Source organism: Heloderma suspectum, chromosome 4 (genome assembly GCF_057233095.1).
Source record: "Heloderma suspectum isolate Gila_16-S chromosome 4, 16-S_ref, whole genome shotgun sequence".
In the NCBI taxonomy this organism is placed as follows: Eukaryota; Metazoa; Chordata; class Lepidosauria; order Squamata; family Helodermatidae; genus Heloderma; species Heloderma suspectum.
In genome coordinates, this window is record NC_139461.1 from 146,847,044 (window position 1) to 146,871,845 (window position 24,802).

The 24,802-nt window shown below is 45.0% G+C and overlaps 3 protein-coding genes across 5 annotated transcripts in view; 2 read left to right on the forward strand and 1 right to left on the reverse strand.

The window, feature by feature from the left end:
- TMCO6 (transmembrane and coiled-coil domains 6) overlaps window positions 1–2,557 on the forward strand; it is a 48,389-nt gene extending 45,832 nt beyond the window's left edge. Inside the window, exon 12 of the mRNA XM_084850898.1 lies at window positions 57–2,557. Within this exon, the coding sequence (XP_084707024.1) occupies window positions 57–233 (177 nt within the window). The 3' untranslated portion in view covers window positions 234–2,557. The remainder of the gene's footprint in view (window positions 1–56) is intronic.
- Window positions 447–5,336, reverse strand: NDUFA2 (NADH:ubiquinone oxidoreductase subunit A2). Of its 2 annotated transcripts, none has more exons than XR_014790323.1 (3): window positions 4,760–5,336; window positions 2,643–2,749; window positions 447–653 (listed from the first exon to the last, which is right to left on the reverse strand). XR_014790323.1 is itself a non-coding variant. In XM_084850900.1 (3 exons), exons 1-3 carry the CDS (start codon window positions 5,320–5,322, stop codon window positions 562–564), a joined length of 306 nt encoding a protein of 101 aa, XP_084707026.1. In that variant the 5' UTR covers window positions 5,323–5,336; the 3' UTR covers window positions 447–561. The 2 variants fall into 2 exon arrangements, 1 of the variants encoding a protein (XP_084707026.1); XM_084850900.1 differs by having other exon boundaries at window positions 5,216–5,336.
- A 2,355-nt stretch (window positions 5,337–7,691) lies between these two features.
- On the forward strand, window positions 7,692–24,194 carry IK (IK cytokine). Of its 2 annotated transcripts, none has more exons than XM_084850901.1 (20): window positions 7,692–7,793; window positions 11,004–11,070; window positions 11,942–12,034; window positions 12,739–12,798; window positions 14,151–14,318; window positions 14,402–14,516; window positions 15,612–15,682; window positions 15,894–15,940; window positions 16,203–16,366; window positions 16,478–16,586; window positions 17,070–17,109; window positions 17,430–17,643; window positions 17,990–18,008; window positions 18,520–18,598; window positions 19,084–19,164; window positions 21,238–21,295; window positions 21,776–21,864; window positions 22,103–22,211; window positions 22,790–22,824; window positions 23,867–24,194. In XM_084850901.1, the coding sequence occupies exons 1-20, from the start codon at window positions 7,778–7,780 to the stop codon at window positions 23,892–23,894; spliced, it is 1,662 nt and encodes a 553-aa protein (XP_084707027.1). In that variant the 5' UTR covers window positions 7,692–7,777; the 3' UTR covers window positions 23,895–24,194. The 2 variants fall into 2 exon arrangements, with proteins under 2 accessions (XP_084707027.1, XP_084707028.1); XM_084850902.1 differs by lacking the exon at window positions 7,692–7,793 and adding an exon at window positions 8,091–9,000.
- Window positions 24,195–24,802: the final 608 nt, after the last annotated feature.

Sequence of the window (24,802 nt, forward strand, 5' to 3'; positions counted from 1 at the left end):
CATTCCCTGAAGACTCAAGCTCAGCACTAACTTTCATCTTCTCTCTCTTGGCCTAGGCTGCCACTGACTTTGTAGATCAGTCAGGACTACAGGCCTTAGAGCAACATCAGGATAACCTACAACTGCAAGAACGAGTCAAGGCACTTATTCAGACTGCCAGCCAGCTGGTTGCTCTCCCCCAGGATTGTCCCCTTGGTACTTCAGCTGAAGATCTACAGTTTGCAAGGAAGTAAAATGGGGGTACCATCATATCCAAATCAACCATACTGCCTTGTTGCCAACAGGACTTTGAACAGAGAACTGCTTTTCTCCTCCTCGGTAGAGCAGTATCAGCAAATAAGTATATCCCTGGCACACTGGGGGACTCCTCTTCTATAAAGTTTACAGCTTTTTGAGCTGGTTAGCTTAGCACTAGCTCAACAAAGACAAGCAGTAGAGACTGGGAAAAAAATCAGCCTTCAAGGATTTTATTTCTTAGGCCACATTCCTTTATATGCAGTTTGCACACAGAAGTGCTCCTCAGCTGGATTTAGACTCAAGTGCAGGAGCCAGTCATTATATTTATGCTTTGCTATTAACAACATTCTCCAGGGTTTTGGCCACTTGGTCCATGTTTAGGTTATTTAGTGGCACGCTCTTCTCTCTGCCAAACGCTGGGGAAAAACAAGAGAGTTGAATGAGGCATATATATCCCATGGACTGTTTTAATTTAAATACAGATTATTTCTAACACTTTAGACAGCTGTATTTGTAAGCTATACTGGTATAGGCTTCCTTAGAAGTGGGCTGTTTGCTCCCCCCCCCCCCCGCAGAGTTCGAGCAGTAAAATTGATAGAGGGTGCATATAAAGCAGCCTTGCTTTCCTACAACATCATTGCACAGGCTATGAAAAAAAGCAGATCTTGCCCAGACAAAGCATGATATACGGATTCTGCTGAGTTTATGCCTTCAGGTACCCACTCTATTGAAAATTAGGTCACAGTGCCAAAAGGGGAGGTATAATTCTGCATATAAACTGCTTGCTTTTGGATGTGGTAGTACAGACGTTTCTCAGTAACCTATGCTGCAAACAGTTTGGCTTTCATAAGAGCTGAAATTCACATATGCTCCAGTAGTTTTCTTCTGCCCGTCATTTCAGCTTTTCTAAACCGGGAATAGGGGAGTGACTAAAGTGGTAGCAGATAATGCCTGGGAGCCAATGTATGAATTGTATCAATGTAAACCATTTTCAGACTTGCAGCAATCCACACAGTCAGTAAGTCCCCCCCCCGCCCCCCCCCCGGGGTTCTGAAATTCAGGTGGCTTCATAATTCAATTCAAGCAGCCAGTCTTAAATGTTCTTTCACTCCAACAGGTACCCAGGCAGTCAGGTATCCTAGCCTTGAAGGTACTAGTCTGACCATGACCACACTGTTGTAAATTTCCATTGTCAAACCACCTTATTTCTAAGTACTAGGCTGGTCATTTGGCAAGACAGGCTTACTGTTGTCTAATTTCCTTGGCTATTTGGCATGAAGCCACCACACCTGATAAAGCTAGAGGAAAGTTTTTCATGACCACTTCAGTAGTCAAAGTACGAATCCTTTATTCTACCATAGGATTACACCATAGAAAATACTGTACCCATATTTGTTTATGGAAAGTCTTAAATGTTCACCACATGATTCACTGCCACTGGTCCCAGTTTAGAAATATCTGGCTATTAGTTGAGATCCCTCAGCTAGCCATATACTGGTAATACAAAGTTAGAGGCCTCGATGTGAATTAAGTCATGGTTCACTGATGTTTTCCTAACTATAAAACATAAGATGAACAGGCAAAGTTTAGGAGCTTTGCTGTTCTGGATTCCTAAGAGTTGTTGTAATAATCCTTTTGAGTTCCTGTTTTGAAAGAAAAGGGTGGCATAAATTTTGAGAACCAAGAGCCCCAAGGAAGGGAGAAAAAGAATTACCATTCCTTTGTGACAGTCACTTCTGACTGGCTCTCCAGCATATATACCCTGTTCCTATCTGCTATTGTTTCAAGTTTGCCAACTTCTCTCTCCCCTGTAGTGCAGTGATGTAGCAATTTTCTAGTCTATTAAGAATATTAAGGCTATGAACAAGAAATACTTGAACTATACTGAACTCTTATCTTCTGTTCATATTTATTGTTTAAAGGCTTCTAAAACAGAAGGCTGAAAAACTGGGTACAGATGAATTTTAAATACTTCCCCCAATTCCATCAGAATGTCAGTTCTGTTCCAACCGACTCTTCATGTAAATTGCCATGTCAATATTTGGAAATCCCAGCTACAAAGGTTTCTCCTTTATTTTGAGGGCACTAAGTTTTTCAACTGGGACACATTGTTTTGGAGAGAAAGTGAGACAGAGTGGATTTGTATGGTGTGTGTGTGTGTGTGTGTGTGAGTTCAAGCGACTTTTGGGGCTTGAAGCTGCTTTGAGAAATGTCTGATAATGGTCTCTAATGACAAGAGCCCTGGCAGGGGTGAAAAACCACAGAGCAATTCAGAATAATTGTTCATATAATTAAATAGAAGATGGAGCCACCACTCTAGAAACAATCTTGTGTACGTTGTCTAACAAGTGGCTTCCTCCTTACTTGCAACACCAGACTTCACAGAAAAGTCCTTCCAGACTCACCATATCGAGCCCAGAGCTTGGGCTGCACATTCGAGCACTCTCTGATAAGGATAGGGAAGTCTGGATTTGCCTTCTTTAAAGAGACGTAGTGCTGTTCAATGAAATCTCTGCAAAGAAGAAGCCAATACACACCAGCATGTATCAGAGTGAAGGATCTACAGCCCTTTCATGTCACCAACACTACAGAAACATGCTGTGCAGGAAGTTAGTAAGATACAGGTCACTCTAGAATAATGGTTGTCAAGTGTTGAAAAAACTGCCCTCTACAGCAGACAAATTGATGTTAAACCTTCAAACAATTTTTTCAACACTTGACATATTCAATGCTTGAATATTCAAAATGGCTGCCTGTCCGCACCAGCACATGCCACAGTCCATGATGGCTTAAATAAGCTATGGTGGCTTATTTGATTGTGCAAATCAGCCCATAGTAACTTGGTTTGCATATAATGGTTGTTGAATGCTGCGTTCTTGTGAGGAGCAAACCCAGTCATGCTAACCATGGTTTGTTAACTGCAATCAACCCAGAACGAGAACCCTTAATTTGTTTTTGGTTTGTGAACTCAGAACTGTGGCTTCATGGGTTGTTCCACCAGGCTACAGAGATGGTAGTGGAAAAGAGTAGCTAACCCCCCCCCCCCCCGCCAGTACTACAGCACCACAAAGGCATTTGGGACATAGGGAGGGAGTGGGCAAGGGCGAAGGGAAACAAGCCACTGTTTGTTCTATAGTCTGCCAGACAAACCCTGGGCAGGGCAACAATCCATGGGTTAATGTTATGTGTGAACCAAGTCAGTTAAGCAATATAGTAACACATGAGTGGAAACTGAGGCTATTATTCTCTACTGGAACAGATGCAGCAAAATTAGCTGTATCAATTTTGGCTGCATGGGAGCTTCCTTGTTCTCCACCTTAACTGTAAATGCATATTTAGGGCAGTCAGTAATGCTGCTATTGTACATGTGCACTCCTAGAAAGAGGGGGAATCAAGGCTGAAAGCTGCTATAGCAGTGTTGCATCCCTCAAGCCTTTGTTTCTAGACAGAAAAACAGCATAGTGTTGGCTGCCAGCCCTAGCTGTCCTCCTTCCTCCATTTGAAGACAGTGTATGCTCCAAGACTAAAGAAATAGCTTAAATTGGCTTCCAGCAACTTCCCTTGTAACATGGTACCTTATTGTAAGACACACACTACCACACACAGGTCCTGGATAGTGGGGGGAGGCCAAACTAATGTCATGGCAGCTGCTACACTTAATTATGTGTCTGCCCCATACACCAGGGGTGCATGAGCAAGGGGAGCTGAAGCCCACTCCACTTCCCTGTGATCCATCACTCCATATCCATCAGATACCAGGACTGAGCACAACTGGGAGAAGAGTGCCTGGGGTGATAAAACACAAGGAGACAAGGCCAGGAGGAGAAAGGATTCCTTTTCACTGGGTTACCTTGAATCTATCACATGCAGACTAACTCCTCAAAGAGCTGTTAGGATAAAATTGGGGTGGGGAGATAATGTACACTAGTTTGAGCTCCTTGGAAAAAAGGCAGGATATAAACAAATATAACTTCTGATGTTAAAATCTGACCCCCACAATATGTGAATAGGGCAGGTGTGATTGAACAAACACAAGTATCACTGTTATACATACCTAGTTTGGCCCTTAAAGAGCCCTTTGCTTTGTGTTTGGGCTCTGAGTCAATGGGAGAGTCAATGGGCAAAGCTCATGTGGCTGGGTTATCTGCTCTCGCTCAATTCATAATACAGCATAGGTGGCCAAGCTGCAGTACACAAGGCACATGGCACCAGCTGCAGGGGGTTGCAGTGCACAAAGCATATGGGCCTGCGAACCTACCTAGAGTAATGAATCAGGCCTGTGCCTCTGCACATGCATATTTCTCTTGCACTGCACTGGCTCAGCAGATTAGTCAAAACCACCCCACAGAACGGAGAAGCTTATGCAAGTTCACGTGCATTCGAGTGGTGCTGCCACATCTGTGCTTTGGGCTTGATTACGCGGCACAAGAGTAGCTGCTGCCACCACAATAAAGCCTTTGGGGTGGGTGGACCTATCATATGGCTGTACTTGGGCAAGGGGCTGCGGATAGGGTTTCCAGACCTGAAATCTTTCGGTTTCTGTTTCTCAGGGTCTCCAGGGAAAGGATTAAAGCTCAGGGTGAGGAGCCCGAATCAAGGGGCAGCCGGCTCCTTCCCGCTGGGCTCGAGGAGAGCTTTCGCTGTTCAGTCCTCCCGTCTTCCTGAAGTCCCTACGGAAGCAGGCGGCGCGCGGCTCTTCCGCTGACCTGCCGGGGACCACGAAGCGCCTCCTCCCTGGCCTGCCAGGCGCCGCCGCCTCTCTCCCAAGCCCCGGCTCCCGTGGGCCCAGGCCTGAGCCGCACGGCGCCTGGCAGCCCGAGGAGAGGACGGAGGCTGCACGGACCCAGGCCGGCCCTTCTCGGCAACGGAGACTGCGGCGCCGGAGCAAGCGGCGCAAGCCCCAGCGCTGCCCAAGCAGAGGGAGGGAGGGAGGGAGGGAGGGAAATGCGCCTCCCTCCTCGGGCTGCCTCCTGCGTACCTGACGCCCTGGCTGGCCGGCGAGCGCTGGCACAGGTGGATGCGGAGCTCCTTGAGGTTCCGGCCGAGGCTGCTCGCAACGACCCGCGCGGCTGAGGCGGACGCCATGTTACGGCCAGCCCAAAAGACTCCTCAGTCACTCATGCTTATGGGCGGCTCTTCACCGCCCTTTCTGGCCAATCCGCATGCTAGCATAGACGTAGAGAATGTTGCTGTGTAAAGCAACGTGTGGAAATTACGCGCGATATTGTGGGTAAAAAACAAGTAGCCATGCTCCTAACCAAAGACTGACACATAGGACTTAACTTCCGGATCTTAGATTCTGCCCGGCGAGATTTGCCCATAGAAATCAATGGAGAATTATAGATGGTGAGATTTTAGAACAGCTGGGGTTGGGTGGCAGCAGGTCCACCAAGACGCTGTGGGAAGTAGCAAAGAGAGACATTCATGCTCTTTCTAAGTCACGGCTTATTTCATGTGAAAATACTTTTAAAAAAGATTTTAAACATTTAGAACGCTGCATGCAAGTCAATGGATTACAAGGCTGCTTTGGATTTGGGTGGAAGAAGGCAATTTAAGTAGATGGGCTTTGCTCCGACCTGTGCATTGGATTTCTGGCTGTAAACCAAAGTTGCCTCAGTCCAACGTTTAATCTGCAGTAAGGCTGGACTACATTGCAGGGTTGTCGTATATCACTTTCTCTCATCCACGGCTCCCCCAACTTGCAATATGGGGGATTTCTGTTGTTTATTCGGCTTCGTGAGTTCATGGACCAGCCCACGCCAGAGTTTCCTGTAGGCTGTCACCACCCCCACCTCCCCCAAGGTCGAGACCGTCACCTCCAGAATATCATCCATCCATCTTGCCCTTGGTCGGCCCCTCTTCCTTTTGCCTTCCACTTTCCCTAGCATCAGCATCTTCTCCAGGCTATCCTGTCTTCTCATGATGTGGCCAAAGTACTTCAGTTGTGCCTTTAAGATCATTCCCTCAAGTGAGCAGTCTGGCTTTATTTCCTGGAGTATGGACTGGTTTGATCTTCTTGCAGTCCAAGGCACTCTCAGAATTTTCCTCCAGCTTGTTGTTGTTGTTCAGTCATTCAGTCGTGTCCGACTCTTTGTGACCCCACGGCCCATAGCACGCCAGGCCTTCCTGTCCTGCGCTCTCTCCCGGAGCGTGCTCAAGTCCATATTCATTGCATCGGTGATGCTATCTAGCCATCTCATCCTCTGCCGTCCCCTTCTGCTTTTGCCTTCAGTCTTTCCCAGCATCAGGGTCTTTTCCAGAGAGTTTTCACATTTCCTCCAGCACCACAGTTCAAAAGCATCTATCTTCCTTCGCTCAGCCTTCCTTATGGTCCAGCTCTCGCAGCCATAGGTTACTACGGGGAATACCATTGCTTTCACTATGCGGACCTTTGTTGTCAGTGTGATGTCTCTGCTTTTAACTATTTTATTAAGATTTGTCATCGCTCTCCTCCCAAGAAGTAAACGTCTTCTGATTTCCTGGCTGCAGTCAGCGTCTGCAGTAATCTTTACACCTAGAAAGACAAAGTCTGTCACTGCCTCCACGTTTTCTCCCTCTATTTGCCAGTTATCAATCGAGCTGGTTGCCATAATCTTGGTTTTTTTGAGGTTGAACTGCAACCCAGCTTTTGCACTTTCTTCTTTCACCTTCGTCATGAGGTTCCTCAGCTCCTCCTCGCTTTCAGCCATCAACGTGGTATCATCTGCATATCGGAGATTGTTAATGTTTCTTCCAGCAATTTTAACTCCAGCCTTGGCTTCATCAAGCCCAGCACGTCGCATGATGTGTTCTGTGTACAGGTTGAATAGGTAGGGTGAGAGTATACAACCCTGCCGTACTCCTTTCCCAATCTTAAACCAGCCCAATCTTAAATATGGGGGATAGGAGACTGTATTTGTCTTAGAATTAGCATTGGTGGTAAACAAACGAACAAAAAGTTAAAGAAATAACATGAAGTAAGGCATGTTAGAAAGAGTAGGAATCTATTTTCTGCTATCTTTTGTGTATGGGTGGGCATGCTAGATTTGCCCAGTGTGGTGTAGTGGTTGGAGTGTTGGGCTGGGACTCGGGAGATCCAGGTTCTAGCCCCCACCGGGCCATGGAAACTCACTGGGTGACTTTGAGCCAGTCACAGGCTCTCAACCCACCTCACAGGGTTGTTGTGAGGATGGAAATGGAGAGGAGGACCGTGTCCGTTGCCTTGGGCTCCTTCCACGAAAGGCGGGATATGAATGTAACGAACAATAAATAATGGGGCTTCAGCCCCTCGGAGGAGACAGAAATATGGCTTCCGCAGTCTACCCGGAAACCCTCTATCCAAACGAGGAGACAGGCGAGATTTTTCTGACTCTCCGGGCTCCCGAACTACCCCGGCGCAGTGCATTGTGGGTCAAAACGCCTTCTCTCGAACGGGGCGCTCAGAGGTCGCGCTTCTTCCCCGCCCTCTACTGCGCGGTGTCTTGTGGGGAAAGGGACGGCGCCGTCGCGTCGCTGTTGTTCTCTCCAGCGGGAGCCGTTGAGCGCGGCCGCGGGAGCCAAGATGCCGGAGCGGGACAGTGAGTATTGCCGGGGGCCCGACGCGAGGGCGCGCGTAGCCCTTTGTTGCGGCGCGGGGGACGCTGCAGACACCGGCCCGGCCCGCCCGTCTGGGAAGGAGCGAGCGCCCCAAAGCAGCGCGCGGCTCTCGAGCTTGCGGTCTCTGGGGGGTGCTTTCCGTCCGACTTCGCCGGAGAGCCCCACGGCCTTGCAGAGGGCCCAGGCCCGCGGGCGGGTGTAGAGCCGGAGGCGGCAGGAGGTAGACTGGAGTCCATCAGTGGACTATCGGCCAATTTATGGTGCGCCACCTAGTGCCTCCCCTTCATGGATCACTGCCTTGTTGTGGCGAAGGGGCTTGCGTAACTCAGTGAAGCCATAAGCTATGCCGTGCAGGGCCACCCAAGACGGACAGGTCATGGCGGAGAGTTCTGACAAAATGTGGTCCACTGGAGAAGGAAATGGCAACCCACTCCAGTATTCTTGCCAAGAAAACCCCATGGAACGTATCACAAGGCTAAAAGAGATGACGCCGGAAGATGAGCCCCTCAGGTCGGAAGGTGTCCAATATGCTACTGGGGAAGAGCAGAGGGAATTTCCAAGTAGTGCCAGAAAGAGTGAAGTGACTGGGCCAAAGCCGAAAGGACACTCAGCTGTAGATGTGTCTGGTGGTGAAAAGAAAATCCGATGCTGTAAAGATGAATATGAACTTGAGCACACTCCGGGAGAGAACGCAGGACAGGAAGGCCTGGCGTGCTATGGTCCATGGGGTCACGAAGAGTCGGACACGACTGAACGACTGAACAACAACCTAGTGCCTGCTGGGATTCTTGCAAAGGACGTGGCCCAACTTTAACTTGCCTTAAACTTGTCTGCAAATTTTAAGTTGACTTACTAGCTAGCCTCTATTTGCCTTCTCCAGCAGTTCCTTCCTCTTCCCCAAGTCTACTGGCATGTGCAAATGAGAGCAAATGCTACCTCTCTCCTGAGTACTCTGACCAGTGTGGGAGGCTTGGAAGAGCAGCAGAGGCTTATTTTGCTTCTGCTGAAGTTTGGATGTGAGACTCCTGCTGTTTCTGACTTTTTCCAAACTGCAGTGGAAGTCAAAGCTTGTTGGATGGCTTGCTGGGCATCTTTCTTGGTGTCCCCTAGATGTGATGGACTGCAACTCCCATTAACCCAAGTCAGCATGAGGCTGCCTTAAGAGATCCTGAACATGCACCCTTGCTTGTCAGTGTAAAATATTTTGGAGAACGAAAGGAACTTTAGTAAAGGTGGAAAAAGTAGACCATGTAAAACTTAAGTTAGCACAGCCCTATTACTGGAGGGTGCACTTTATTTATTTCATTTCTATACCGCCCAATAGCTGAAGCGCTCTGGGCGGTTCACAAAAATTAAAACCAAACAGCACACAATAAAACAATATAAAATATATAGAACATTAAAACCACAATATAACAATACAACCACAATAAAACCTAGCAGCAGTGCAGGAATTCAAAATACAGATTTAAAACAGCAAAGCTAAAAGTCTAGAAAGCTAAAATGCTAACTGGCCATGCCTTTTGGGCCTTACTGGTGTCTTATGTGAATAGAGGGTTTGCCACAAAGCACATGCAGTACTTTCCTGAGGTTTGCATACACTGCAGGGGAAGACTGGCAGTTGCAGGCCAGGAGGCTTGCCCGTCATCACTGATACTCTGGTTGAGGTACCCCTGAAAAGCTTCCAAAGAACAGCAGGAATCACAAATAGCTCATAGTTTTCTTATAGTATTACTTTCTCTATATATTTGCAGAGTAATATTGTGGGTACAAAGTAATCTTGGAATACCCACTGTATACAAACTGTTTCTTGGAAAATAGTTTATATGCTGGTGGATATTCTGAAAGACTCCCTGTGAGCTGGATTTTGACAGCTTGTTGACAGTTATCAATACCCCGTGAGGCTAATGGAACAAGTGCAAAAAGGGGGGATGCACTTTTCAATGAAAACAGGGCCCTGCTGACTTGGGGTGGGATGGAGTCGAAGTGGGGCACCCCCATTGGTGGGGGCAAGACTTTAAATTGGGGGGTTACTCAGCTAACTAGGACGTCTTGGCACTTTCCCCACCTGCCAAAAGTGCTAAGATCACCCAGTTATTTAAGGACCCATGCAATTTAAAGTGCCATGCCACCCCCTGCGGATCACCTCCTTCTAGTACACCCCTCCCCGAGTCCTGAGCACCCTGTTTCCATATGAAAATGGTTGCCGCCCCATTTCCCTACCCCAGAGGGAGTAATTTCTTCTACTTTGAAAGTGATCAAAATAGATGTAGCTACAGCAATCTGAGAAGAAAAGGGGGCCTTGGGCACCGTTAACAGCAGGTGTAGGGGACTTGGACAAGTGGGGATTTCTAGCAGGGAACCCCCAAGGTTCAGGGCAATGTATTGAACCCTGGGGGCAACCTCGCTAGCGGGGTGATCTACACCTCATTTCCCCACCTGCCAACTGTGCAAGACTGTCAAAGCAGCCTTGCTACAGTGTTGCCTTGAGTGCTCTCTTGTACATTCGACATACAAGGGAGCAGCCAAGGCAAGTGTGGCCGTTTGGGCACTCTGGAGTGGCTATTGCTGGCCAGAGGAAGAAGACACTGGGGAAAAAAGGGCTCCGACTGTCATCGAAGCAGGGACACGGGGTTTGGTGGCAGACAAGACGGGTTGTGCTGCCAGGTTCCTTGGGATGCCAGGTGGACCCAGCTGGAGGACTGAGCGGGAGGTGGTGGGGGAACAAGCTATGCACTATGGGTGGTGTGCCCGATCATCTGTCGGGCACGCCATCTATACACTGTGTGTTGTTCGCAAAACAGCTCACAGTGCATAGGTTAGTGTGTTGTGCGAACTCACCCACTGGGGCTGGATTACATAGGTTGAACTTTGAGTGGCGAGGAAATGGATGGTCCTGTTTTGGGGTTACCTGAGAGCCTCTTGCAGCTTTCTAACTGTGATTCCAATACTTCCTTGTGACTGGGTGGGATGAGAAGTGGTTGCAACACTTTGCAGAGCAGTAAACATCAGGTTTCCTGATGATATTCCAAAATCCCAGCCTTGCAGTTAACTCTCTTTCTGCATGTTCTGTTTTTTGTATGAGAAGCGCTGTAATACTCTGTGTGCGTGGTGTGAAGGCATGCTTGGTAATGCAATGAATTAAGGGTCCTGTCTTTGCTGGTATTCAGTTCCTTCTCTCTCCTTTCTAGGTGAGCCGTTCTCCAACCCTCTGGCCCCAGATGGCCATGAGATAGATGATTCTCATTCTTTCCACCAGTGAGTAGAGCTTTTCATTGTATTTTGAAGTAGAGCTTTCAGTATTTATGGTAAAAAACAAAAACAGATGTTGCCACTGACAGGGGTCTGCAATGCCACTCACCCTGGCGAACGTTCAGGCAAGTGTGATGGGAGGGGTGCAGTCCCCTAACCTTTCCCGCTAGCTTAGAGCTTGGGAGGGGTGCAGGTTGTCTTCCAGTTGCGCTTGGCTGTGGAATCCCAGCACAGCCACATGGATGATCCCTGTTTGGCGATGTGGTTGTCCTAGGATTCCATAGCCTCACAACTGTGGGGACAATCTGTACCCCACCCCAGCTGGATTGGGGAAGAAGGGATTGTCCCTGGCCTCCCACAGAAGCACAGTGCAAGGTCAGGGACAAGGGCTCTTTGCAACCACAAATTTTGACTCTGCCACTAGGGCCAGTGAACTCCTGCCACTGCCATCATAAAGTGCCCAAACTGCACTAACTAGGGATTGATGGATGGAGTTCTAGCCAGTGCAGTTGAGGGAAGGAAATGTAGCAGCCCCAGAGCTAGCAGGCAAGTCATGCTGGAGCAAAATGCAGTAATAGCTGGGTGTCCTGCACTACCATTACTGCATTTTGTTTCTATTCTATGCCCTTCTCCCCTTGCTGGCTCACCTGCATGCTTATAACCAATCTAGGAGTGCAGGAAAGGCACTGAATCCTAGTTTCTTACTTGTAGGGGTTCTAAAGCTTTTTCAATCCTATACAAGTGGGTCCTGTGTATGAAATATTGTAAAGGATCATGTGCGGTTTCTGTCATCAGCAAATCTTGTAGTATGACTTGTTGAATGAAGGATATTGGACTGTTTTTTGCAGTTAAACACAGTGGGTTTTTTTTATCATAGGTCTAAACTGACCAATGAAGACTTCCGCAAGCTTCTTATGACCCCACGGGCAGCACCAACATCTGCACCACCTTCCAAATCTCGCCATCATGAGTAAGTATGCATGTTTTGTACTTAATAGACCATCACTGAACTCTCCCCCCACCCCCACACTGCCTAGCTGATGCATATTTATCTGATATTTGTTCTAGCATAGTCTCGTTATATCTGTATATGAGCGCACATAATCTGTGTTCACATAATGTCTACACATGTATATAACCTGTATGCATATGAGGGAGAAACTAAATTCAGAATTAGGTAGCTATTGAAGCTAATCAAGTGAACTTTGACTAATAGTAGTAATGCTTAGTAATTATATACAGCTTTAGAATGTTCAAAGTATTTCATGTACATCTCAATTATCCTCACAGCAATCCTGAAAGGTAAGGTAGTATCCCAATATTGCTGATGAGGAGCTGAAGTCTGGAGAACAGTAGGTTGCCTAATGCCACCTAGAAAGCTTCTGACTGAGGCAAGATTTGAATTGTGGTTTCATAGATAGCACTTTTAGTCAGTACGCTGCCCAGCTCTCAGAATATATATGTGACTCTTGAAAGCGTTTTTCTGACGTTTTCAAGCTGCTTTTGGCTTTCTTTGACTGAGATAGGTGTCTTAAAGTTGTCAGACAGGTTAAGAAAGAGTGAAATAACTTACTGCAAGCATATTGCTAGCTTTCTCTTGAAATTGGGCTTCCTGCTTTATTCAACTGTAATACTGGCTATTGTCATGAGCATGAATGTTCTTGTCCTTTTTAGGATGCCAAGAGAATACAATGAAGATGAAGATCCAGCTGCTCGCAGGAGAAAGAAGAAAAGGTAAATAGAATGAGAGGTTTGGATCCAGAAGCTTCCTGACGTTCTTTCAAAGTGGAGGAAGAATCCTAACTGCCAGAAGAAGATGGGCCCTTGAACATCTCCTCTTTAAGGGAGTTTGATCCACTTTGGTTATTTGGCCTTGAAATGAAAAATTAGGCCGTGATGATGTTCCTCATTCAGTTACCTCCTGTGTTCTTTCTTAGGAGGAGGGGGAGTTGTTCATAGTGATAGTGATGGGCTCCTTCAGACCCACCTGGATATTCTGATTTCTGGGCTTCTGCCAATCTGGCTTTTACCCTGGTTATGGCACTGAGACTGCACTTGTTACTTCAGTGAATTATTCACCTAGAAATTGATAAGATTAACAATACCTTGTTGATCTGAGTAGTATGGCTATTAACTGGAGATGCCAAGGATTGATTCCATGACTGTCTGCATGTAGAGAATGTGCTCTACCTGTTAGCTATGGACCATTCCTGGTATTGACCCTGGTTCTTGTGTTTGCTTGGCCAAAATTCAAAGTGCTGACTACTACCTATGAAGGCATCAATGGCTTGTGCCTAGTGCCTGCCTCTCCCCAAGTACATCCTTTTGATTCTAGCTGCTAAGCTCAAACAGTAAAGGCATGTAGAGAGATGGCACTCAGGCTTTCCCCCAGTGGAGGGCTTGTCAGGAGTTAGGCTTGAGGATTTCCAAAAGCACTGTAAGAGCTCCATATTGTTGGATAGATGGTGCTACTAGTTTTTTTTAATGTTGTGTTTTGCTTCAAGCACTCAGGATGAGGACAAATCAAATAAATGGGCCAGTTTGCATGATCAAACTGTCCACCATGGCTTATTGAGTCTGTTATTTAATTTATAAATAATTATAAATAATTGTTTATAAATAATTTATTACTTAAGCTATGGTGGGTTGTGGTGCGTGCTGGGAGCCATTCTGAATATTCAAGTTGTTTGTTGTGTTGTCCAAACCCAGGGATTGTGGATTATGAGAGGGTTAAACAGCCCTCACATAACCCTAAAACAGGCCATGGCTTCTGCAAGGGTTATTTAACTCCCACATAACCTATGGTTTTGGGGTTCAGATGATACAACAAGCTATGGCTCCAAGTTTCAGAATGATACCTGCGGGTGCTGCAGCTCGTTGTAGTGATCATGTGAACCCACCCAATAAATATAATGGCCCCTCCGTATGGAAACGGTGAGCTAAGAACTAATGATCAAAGGAACTGATGTAACAGCTCTGTAAAAGGGCAGTGGCCATCAAGATACATGTTAAGGGAGATGGGTATTTTCTTACATTGCCATGGTCTGCATGTTTTAATTGTAATTGGCTTGTTTTTCTCATGCCAGCTATTATGCAAAGCTACGGCAACAAGAGATTGAGCGAGAGAGGGAACTGGCTGAGAAGTACAGGGACCGTGCCAAGGAGAGAAGAGATGGGGTCAACAAGGACTATGAGGAAACAGAGCTGATCAGCACAACTGCCAACTACAGGGCAGTGGGACCCACTGCAGAGGCGTGAGTGCAGTCACAGTTTCTGCCTTTCTACTTTGCAATACAATGTGGCTCTGATGTCATGCAGTTTCTTTTTATTGCTTTAGGGATAAGTCAGCTGCAGAAAAGAGGCGGCAGTTGATTCAGGAGTCCAAGTTCTTGGGTGGTGACATGGAGCACACTCACTTGGTGAAGGGTCTGGATTTTGCTTTGCTGCAAAAGGTGAGCCAGATAGTATAACAACACATCAGCAATTCACATGTTGGTGAATCTGTTCACCGTGTATATTGTGGCCTTTCCACTAACAAATGTTGCTCATGTCTAAATTGATATTTCCTCTGCTATCTCTCCATTCTTGGCGTGTAATGTCTGCCCCTTTCAGATTTGTATGGACTTGCAAAACCTGCTTAAAATAGACATACTGCTGAACATCAAGAACACTGAGGATCTGTTCAGTGCTTAACTAAACTTCTCTGGAATCTTGAATTAACTCTGCATGATGCTCTTGACTTTTAAGAGCTAGTTTTCTGCTGTAGTTGTTCCTAGGGATGCCTTGTATCAGTAGTATTTTGCATTAACTGCCATTTATTAAGGTTTTATTATTGGCCTATAACTATGGATAAGTTGACCATTTTGTATGTAAGAGGTTACCTGATGCTTCTCCTGCAACTTTGGTCACTGATCGTGCTTTTCAGACAGGAGTTGAGCAGGAGGAGGGGAAACCCTGTTTTTGTCTGAGCTGCCACCTTGTTCTTGTAACTTAACTCCTCCAAATAAGACTATTTTATAGTAGTGTTGTGCTCACCTGTATCTGTTTGTAGATTCTTGTTATAAACTATTTTTAGACTTCTACTTGCTTGGGGTATAATATTTATATATGAAATATATATGTAATACCTTTATAAACATCTAAGAATGTAAGAACATAAGAAGATCCAAGTTGGATCAGACCAAGGGTCTATCTAGTCCAGCATTCTGATGATACAGTGGCCAACCAGCTGCTCATGGGAAACCCACAAGCAGGACTTGAGTGCAACAGCACCCTCCCACCCATGTTCCCCAGCAGTTGGGGTTTCTTTTACTGATGGGAATAGGAAGTCATGAAAATAGAATTGCACAATTAATTTTTTTACTTACCGCCCCGCTGTCTTGCCCAGCCTATACCTTGTGGGTGGGATCAACCAAAGGATGGTAAGTTAATGTGCAGGAGTTATTTGTTCACATTACTGAAGTTATCTGCTTGCCTCTCTGATCTGTTGGGAGACTGCACCATAAATTCTTACAGTAGCATTTTGAAGAAACTTTCTCTCTGGTCAGGTGCGTGCTGAGATTGCCAGCAAAGAAAAGGAAGAAGAGGAACTTATGGAGAAGCCCCAGAAAGAAACTAAGTAAGTGGTGACAAGCAGAGTTCTGGCTTGTGAGTTTTTAGACTGAAGGAGAAGGTAGTCATTTTTCATAACATTTCTTTCTTTCTTTCTTTCTTTCTTTCTTTCTTTCTTTCTTTCTTTCTTTCATTTTTCATAACATTTCTTTCTTTCTTTCTTTCTTTCTTTCTTTCTTTCTTTCTTTCTTTCTTTCTTTCTTTCTTTCTTTCTTTAGAAAAGATGAAGATCCAGAAAACAAAATTGAATTCAAGACACGCTTGGGTAGGGATATTTAAAGGTTTGCTACTATGTGCTGCTAATCTTGGACTAGGAGGTTGTGACTGTATAGTATTGTGAGCAAATTAGAGTTCTAGCAGTCCTCAAATAACCAGAGGATGGAAATATGAATTGCCTGGCTATTGTAGTCTTGGGTTTATGTGGCTTGAAGAAATGCTGATCGGAGCAATGGCTGAAATGCTCTAGTGTTAGTGAGTTGCCTGGATTCCCTAAGTTGATAATTACTGTAAGTATCCTTCCTTGCTAGGTCGTAACATCTACCGGATGCTGTTCAAGAACAAGGCATATGAGCGGAATGAGCTCTTCCTTCCAGGGAGGATGGCCTATGTGGTGGATCTTGATGATGAATATGCGGACACAGACATCCCCACAACCTTGATCCGAAGTAAAGCTGATTGTCCCACCATGGAGGTAACTGTCCTGAATGCTTTCTCTGAAATAGCAGAAGTATGGCTGCTTTTGTTAATGTTGGCAATCGCACATGGTCTATCAGAGTGTGATTCCTTTGACTTTTCCTTCTAGGCCCAGACCACACTGACTACAAATGATATTGTCATCAGTAAACTGACCCAGATTCTTTCATACTTGAGGCAAGGCACCCGTAACAAAAAGCTTAAGAAGAAGGACAAAGGTGGGCCTGTGTGTTTCAGTTTTGAGAGGGGCATGCATGTCTCTTTTCCCATAAACCCCTCCTGAGATGAATTGCATTGAAAGGGAAGGTTCCATTAAAATGGGAGCAAACTAAAAGAATGGTGGAGAAACATCAGAATTTGGGTTCTCGCAGTGTCCTTTTGCTTTTCATGGTGATAGTTCCTGATAGAACAGGCTGCTTAAAATGGGGAAGTTAGTGCAAACCCTACTTAATCTTCATCTTTCCAAAGTTACCCACCCCTTAGGCTGAAGAAGAGGTGGAGTCTGCATGTGCAAAGTGAGGAGAGGTCAGCCTGCCCTGTCAATCATGTGGAGTTTTGCATGCCACGATGTGCAAGTTGCCATAGACATCTGCAGAAACTTCTCCCTGCTTTATACTGTTGCCATTATTTCTTAAGATAATAAAGTTGGAACATAATTTAGGTTCAAAGGTAGTCTTGTTCTGATTACTCTCTATTTGTAGGAAAACTGGATGAGAAGAAACCTCCAGAGGCAGATATGAAGTAAGTAATCTAACTTCTTTGAGTGAATAATTTAGCTGGACTCCTTTCATTTTATTTGGGACCTTTTCCAAGAAGCTACTACCTTGTTGAAAGGTCCTCCAAAAGATTTTGGGAGGGAACAAGCCTAGTTTTGGTTTACTCTCCTTCAGAGCTCAGGAGACAGTAGCAAGAAGAAGCCGCTTGAATCCTCAGGAGACTGGTGGTGAGACTGCCTGAGAAGAGGAGTGATTTATGTTAGAGATGCATGGAAGGAAAGTTGTACTTTTTCTGAGACTTGTGCATTTGCTGCCTTTGTAATCTGTATCTGTTTGACAAAAAAGTATTTTTGAGGACATTGGAGATTATGTGCCATCTGCCGCAAAGGTGCCTCGAGAGAAGGAGCGCGAGAGATACAGGGAACGGGACCGAGAGCGTGAGAGAGAGCGAGACAGGGAACATGAGCGAGAACGTGAACGGGATCGAGAGAGGGAACGTGAACGTGAGGAGGAGAAGAAGAGGCATAGCTACTTTGAGAAACCCAAGCCTGATGATGAGGTAAGCATACAGAATTTCAGCCGTGAAACTGAGGTTTTGTGGTGCATGAGCCTCTGAGAATCAAGTTGCGAATAATTCCCAAACGCTACTGGGATTGGCCATGATATAATGGATATAAAATCCTCCTAGAGACAAGGATAATTGGTTGATATACTGATCTATCTGAAATAGGTAACCTGAGGCTGTGAGCATGTTCTAAATTGGGTATCACTGGTGCATAATTTTCCAGGGGTCAATGTTCGGGTTAAAGCTGGTGAGGGAGAGATTGTTGTGGATTGTATTGAGTATGAAGAACCTGATGCTCATCTTACTTGTTTCTAATGTGTTTTTTCCTTTCTCCTTTCAGCCCATTGATATTGACAAAGGTACGTCCTTCTGTTTGTTAACTTTGGTATAAAACCAGTTGTGGCAGGCAGGACTAATTGCTAATCCTATTGGCTGTGTGATGGTGGGTTTTCTTCTGAGCCCTCAAGTATTGTTGGGATTGTTAGGAATATATCATTGGAGATGGCCACCTATGATTTAGACAGTCTAGTTTGGGCCTGGAATTCATCTTTGACATGATACTTGGCCCTAGCTGGAAGATGAGGGGTCTGTATATCTCAGCTGACCTGTTTAAGTTTCCTTCCTTGGCACCTGTGCATTTATTGATAACTTTTCTGCTATGGGTTTCTGAGTTACCACCTTTTGTAATGAATGATTCAACCTCTAGAGGGCAATGACACCCATGCCAAAATGATTTGCTATGGTTCCTTACAGTTATGGCTTATATAATTGGGCTATAGAATAAGCATAATATTTTTTAGTATCACAGTTGGGAGTAGAATTGCTGCTGTCACAGTCTGAAATCTGCTTCTATACCTTCCTCGTTTCCAGGACCTGGCTCAGCCAAAGAGTTGATTAAATCAATCAATGAGAAATTTGCCGGTGCTGGTGGCTGGGAAGGAGCAGAATCATATCCTTTATGTGCATGCACTAAATAGGTGTGCTGGTGCTGGGTGCAAACACCTGCAATAGTCTGTTCAGAGAAGGTGCCCCAGTCTCCTCTAGAGAAGGAAAGGCGTCTCCCACCCTAGGCCCAGGCCTTCACTTGAAGGGGATACTGCTCTCTTGTACATTGGGGAAGCTCCAGAAGATCACTATATAGACTTTGCGCCGAAACACGTTGTTTGTGCTTGAGCGATTGGAATGGTAGGGTGGGAGGGGTCCATTTCTGTCTTTCCCTCTAGTCAAATTGATGAGGCATTGACTAATTAAATAATGGAGAGATTTGGTTGACTTGAAATGGCCCAAGAACCTTCCTTTTAATATTCTCCTCTGCCACCCCATGCAGATTCAAGCTGCTCATTTATTTTCTGGGAGGGGTGGAGATAGCTTTTTCCTATGTTGTTTTCTGACCCTGGTGATGGCCAGACTATATTTTTCCTTAACATTTGACACGTTGAAAAAGCCGGAAGACAAAAAGCAACTTGGTGACTTCTTTGGGATGTCAAACAGCTATGCTGAATGCTACCCGGCAACGTAAGCATGCTCTATTCCCCAGGTGGGCTTGGAGGTGGAACGGAATGGTTGGTTGAGGATCACAGAGAGCTGAGCAAGACAAAGACTTGACTTACCTCAAACTCTATGGCCCACTTTAAGGACAGATTCCCTTTTGCTGCGTGAATGGAAATTATTGGTAGGCACTGTTGTGTCTAGTATTTGTTCTATGTGCAGAATAATATAGGCTCTATACAATTTAGTTTTACAAGTCTGTTTCTTTGCCAGCGCCGTCTTGCTCCCAGTGTCACATTTACCCTCCAAGTTAAACCAAACAATTTGTGCCCACATTCCTTGTTATGGGTAGTAAACCAGAGCTTAATTATTTCAGCATTACTGCTAGCTCCCAAACCATACTATTACACGCTTATGTAACTACTGCCATAATCCACTGCATTGTTTACTTAAAATGGGGGTAGTGAACCTGTGGTCTTCCAGATGTTGTTGGACTACAACTCCCATCATTCCTAACCATTGGCCATGCTGGCTGGTGGAGTCCAACAACATTTGGAGGGCCATAGGTTCCCCACCCATGATGTAGAGCAAGAGGAATCATATTATCAGATGGGAGTAGTTACTGTAGCTATCTTTAAATTTTGGATTAGAGATCTATGCCTGAATTACTGGGTTCCATGTCTTTCCAAGCTGTGTCTGCACTAAACTATTCAGTACACCTTTCTAGTAGCTTAACCAAACAATCTGAAAATGTACGATTGACTTGTTCTGCTGCTGGGGCAGAAACTGGAAATTAATCAAGAAATGTTTACTTAGACATTTGCACCTTAGTTTATAACAGAAAATATGTTAAAATTGAATCTAAAACACTTGCCCTCCAGATAAGGCAAACATTTATCTTTATGTGGTTACTGCAGATTTAGGATTTCTTACTAGAAAGCCTCCTGGAAGGATGAGCGCATCAAATTGTACCATCTGGGTAATAGAAGTAAAACTGTATGTGGACATTCATCTAGCTCTAGTCAGCACAGAACAAGTATATATAGGACAGAATCCAATGGGGCTCTTATGCCCCCGGTGATTCTTTCCTGCCTTGCTGATTCTCTTCCACAGGTGGTGGGTTCCTGATTGCATTGCACAAATGGGACTCACTGCTTACACGGAGATTTAGCTTTTCCTAGGGGAAGTCCTGAAACGAGTGGAAATGCTAGTTTCTGAAAGGAGGCGGGTGAGCTCCTGTGAGCTCCACTGACCTGACTCCTTCCAGCAACTAGTGTTTCCACTCATTTTGGGTTCCCCCAGAAGCGCTAAATCGTCATTGCGCAAGCAGTGGACGCCACTTATGCAATACAGTTGGCGGGGGCGGAAGCACCCCATTGGATTCTGCCCATAGAACTAAACTCTTCCACCCTAAAGGAGTGCAGCTAGACTGAGCAGTGGACTTGGGGAGCTAAGAAGGCTAATCTGAAGGAGGTTGCTTCCATGCTTTTAGTGCAGAAAACAGTCCAGTTTACTAAGGATGTTATTTTGACACCACGAATTGGCAAGTAATGTCCAGACCTGTTCCAGCAAATCTTGATTTTGCAGGTGATTTTTTAGCAGGAAGGGAAGTTACATGTCTGTCCTTTTGAGTTTCCAATGTCAGCCCATGGTAATTAGAGCCTGAGTTTGGTATCTTTGCTGTTGGACAATGGAGTCATTAAGGGTCCTACAATTCCAACAGTCTGGTAAAGGGCACCCTCATAATAATCAAATGACCTTTATTTGACACATTAGCCCTGAAGTACTATCATGAGAGTCTAAAAATAATTTAAGACTGGGACGTGTTGATTCCAGAAGTTCAGTTGTAAGTCATGAATTTGTTGTTTGCTGCATCTCTGAGAACAGATCTTGAATGGGCTTGCTTAAATATGCACTGGATTGTCTGATATTTATCATCCTTGGTGCTAAATGAGCTTGCAGAATGTGTGATACTGCAGGTGTCAATGGTAGATTGACTATATTGATCTGGAGTCTTTGAAATTGGAAAAACCAAGGTGCCTCCAGAGTTGGGGGTACAAGGATAAATGAGAGCTGTCTAATTGCTTCTTTACTTTCCAGAATGGATGATATGGCTGTGGATAGTGATGAAGAAGTAGACTATAGCAAAATGGATCAGGTATATTGTCTATGATTTCAAAATAAATGTTTTTTTACCCAGGGGCAATGTTTCTGAGCTGTCTTAAGATTTCACATGACTCCCATTTCCCGCTGGAGCCTGGGGTGGCAGCCTGTAACATTCTGGCCTGGTTTGCAGCAGAGTGAGGTGGTAGAATAGATTCTACTACTTCAGGCTGCATGTGTGGCAGTGACCTTTTTCATCCCTCCCAGTGAAATATAGAAAACAAACAATAAAAACTCTTTGCAAAAAATAGAAAACTACCAGAGCAGAGAGCCTAGAATCTTTCTCCCTAGCTTGCTAGGGGTTTTTGTTTTGCTTGTAGAGAGGTGATTATTTCCCTTTCATTTCCCTTGTTAAATAGAGAGGCATTCAAAAATAGTATTCGCTGCCTGCAATCTGACGTGGTACAATTCATTCTTTCACATCATACTATCATAAGTGTAGACCAACCTTCTCCCTTTTCCCTCCCTCCTTAAGGGAAACAAAAAGGGACCCCTTGGTCGCTGGGATTTTGACACACAAGAAGAATATAGCGAGTACATGAACAACAAAGAAGCTCTGCCCAAGTGAGTTTGCCGTTTGCCTTGAGGGTAGGGGTTGGGAGAGCAGAGGGGATTATGGTGCCTCCAGCATTATAACTCCTTGCGGTGGGGGGTGGTTTACAAGTGAGCTACCTCCTGTAACAGAGCTGAGAGCATAGATCTTTGTTCTAGACTGTGGGAAAGCTGTCTGTACCAGCCACTGTGGAACAGTTGAAGGCACAATTTGCCCATCCAAATTTGAGTTTCTCCTGTTTTATTCCAGAGCGGCATTCCAGTATGGAATCAAGATGTCTGAAGGCCGTAAGACACGTCGTTTCAAGGAGACCAATGACAAGGCTGAGCTGGATCGGCAGTGGAAGAAGATCAGTGCAGTGAGCATCTTGAGCAAAACTGCTCTCCCATATTATACATACATACATACATACATATATATCCCCCTTTAAATGTCTGAGGATGAGGTTTTCTTTAGAGCTTTTCAGACTTCCACAGACATCTTCTAGAATTGTTTTTTTTTAGGATTGGGAGGGGAATGGATCTGTAGGTGGCTGACTTATTCAGCCACAGGCATGCGCATAACTTTATTGTCACCTCTTCTGCACAGTCTTCCAAGGCGCTGAATTAACTTTGGGCATTCCCAAGTTGTTCCATCTTCCAGATCATTGTCAGGATTCTAATGTTGAAGAAGCTAGGCAAGGAAGACTTGGCTTAGAATCATAGAATAGTGGGGTTGGAAGGGGCCTACAAGGCTTCTTCTCACAGTACACACAGGCTGCTTCTTCCCCTTTCCCATGTGTAAATGGATTGAATGCTGATCCAACCTGCCAGAAATCAATTTGGTCTGCTTTATTTCTGTGCTGTTTGCATGCTCCTTTGTTGAACTTCAGTGTCATCAACACAGGAAGTTTTTAATGTTGACATGTACACTACAGTGATTGTACTTTATCTGCAGATCATTGAAAAAAGGAAGAAGTTGGAGGCTGATGGGTTAGTAGAATTTGCTATTTGAAAGCTCTTCCTAGAACCTGTTCTCTGCAGCACACACATCCTTGTGTGCTGTCAGTGGAGTCAGCTACTCAGTTGTGGCAGTCTCATGATTGGGGTGGGGGGGTGCATGTGTGGACTGAAGAATACAATCATCCTATCTTCAAAACTTTTTTGCTCTTAAGTTATGCAGTGTTTTACATTCCTATTGCCAGCTTACCCCCTGAATGTATAACTCCTTCAACATGTATAATTGCCCCAAACTCCAACGATCCATTAATAATGGATGCAGATATGGCTAAATTAGTGCCTTTTCTTTATCCTATCAGCTCTGGATTTGATATTTAAAATATTTGTATGTGCATATAGACTCTGTCTCAGAGAATTTGTTCCTACTCCCTCCCCTGTTTACAGGCATTGTGCTGGCAATATGTGGGGTACTGATGGGAGTTCTGACTCCCACTGAAATTACCTATCTATTCACGCTCCAGTATGTTCACCTTGTGTAAAGGCTCACCTCAGGTCCTTTAGTTTGTATGTGGATTCTAGCAGAAGCAGTCTTGGCCAAAAGAAAACATTTCTGACCTAGCACTTGCCAGAAGGACTCTTACAGCCTTAAATGTCTTAGGCTGCCATCTTAGGCACACTTGCCTACAAGTAAATTGCATTTAACTTGGTGGAGCTTACTTCTGAGTAGACATGCCAAGGAGTGCATTGTTAGTAACATTGCAATTGCATTGATAGTAGCACTGCATCCCTGAGGTTATTCTATGATTCTGTACTGGGCCATATTTTGTTTTAATGGCTTCTTCAGGTGACGCTACGAAGGTGATACCAACTATTGCACACAGTGTGGGTTTTTTGCATTAAGAGGTGTGTGAGTGCAACTCTCCCTGAAGATTTGTGGTTCAGGCCATGGAGAATTAAATAAGTGCTTGTGTCCCACTGACCCTAAAGAGATTTTTAGTGTGCTTTACTTCCTCTGGTTTTAATTCTCTAAAATGCTCTTCCATATATTGCGCCTCATAAATGTCTGTAATTTCAGGGTTGAGGTGAAGAGACCGAAATACTGAAGCCTCCGTTAACTTCTGATCCCTTCAACTGCATTCCTGAAGTTCCGCTATACTGAAAATGAGACTTTGGAAGTATTTTTAGTCCTTTCTGCTGCTCTGAAGCAAAGCCACTTTGCTCCTTGTTCTCAGTGTCATGCAGGGCCATGAGCATGAAGGGCAGCTCTTGATTCTGCTGAAGAGCTTTAGTGGCTCTCTTCCTTGTCTTGTATTGCCTGCATCAGTGGGTGTTTCCCAGGAGCCTGAACTTTAGGTTTTGTGGCTTGTAATCTTTGTACATGCAATAAAATCTGCACTAATGCTTGTGTCATTGTTTTTCTATTTTTTGATAACTAGAAATGCACATAACCTATCTTTGAATTGTTTATTCTATTGAAAGCATCAGGGAAGACGTCACTTTAGCTGAAGGTTAGAATTTGATGTTAAGGAAGTATATCTTGCAATTTGTTTAGTGCAGGGGTGCAAAAACTGCAGCCTCCCAAACCCTCTCTGGTGACCCCCAATAGCTGCAGTGGCTGAAAAAAGGAAAAACATTCTAGAAATGGGCTCTGTAGCTCCTGCCATAGAAGTCTCTTCCTAGAGCATCCTAGGACACAGTGCTGGGTTCCTGCCTGCTTCCTAGGATGCTCTAGGAACAAGGCTTCTATGGCAAGAACCACGGATCCCGTTCCTACCACATTTTTTCTTCTTTTTGTCGCAGAAGGAAGGGTTAAAGCTGTGACTGAGTAGGTTTGTGTATGTGTGAGTGAGTGGGAGGAAGTGACTACATGATATTAGAATGTATATAGGATAAGCACAGTGTGAGTTGTATGTAAATCTGTGTGCGCTGGCGTGTAGGTGCACGTGCAGCCCTTGAGGCCTAAAGGATTGTGCACCCCTATTTAGTGAATGTGTAATCTGCTTTTTAGGGT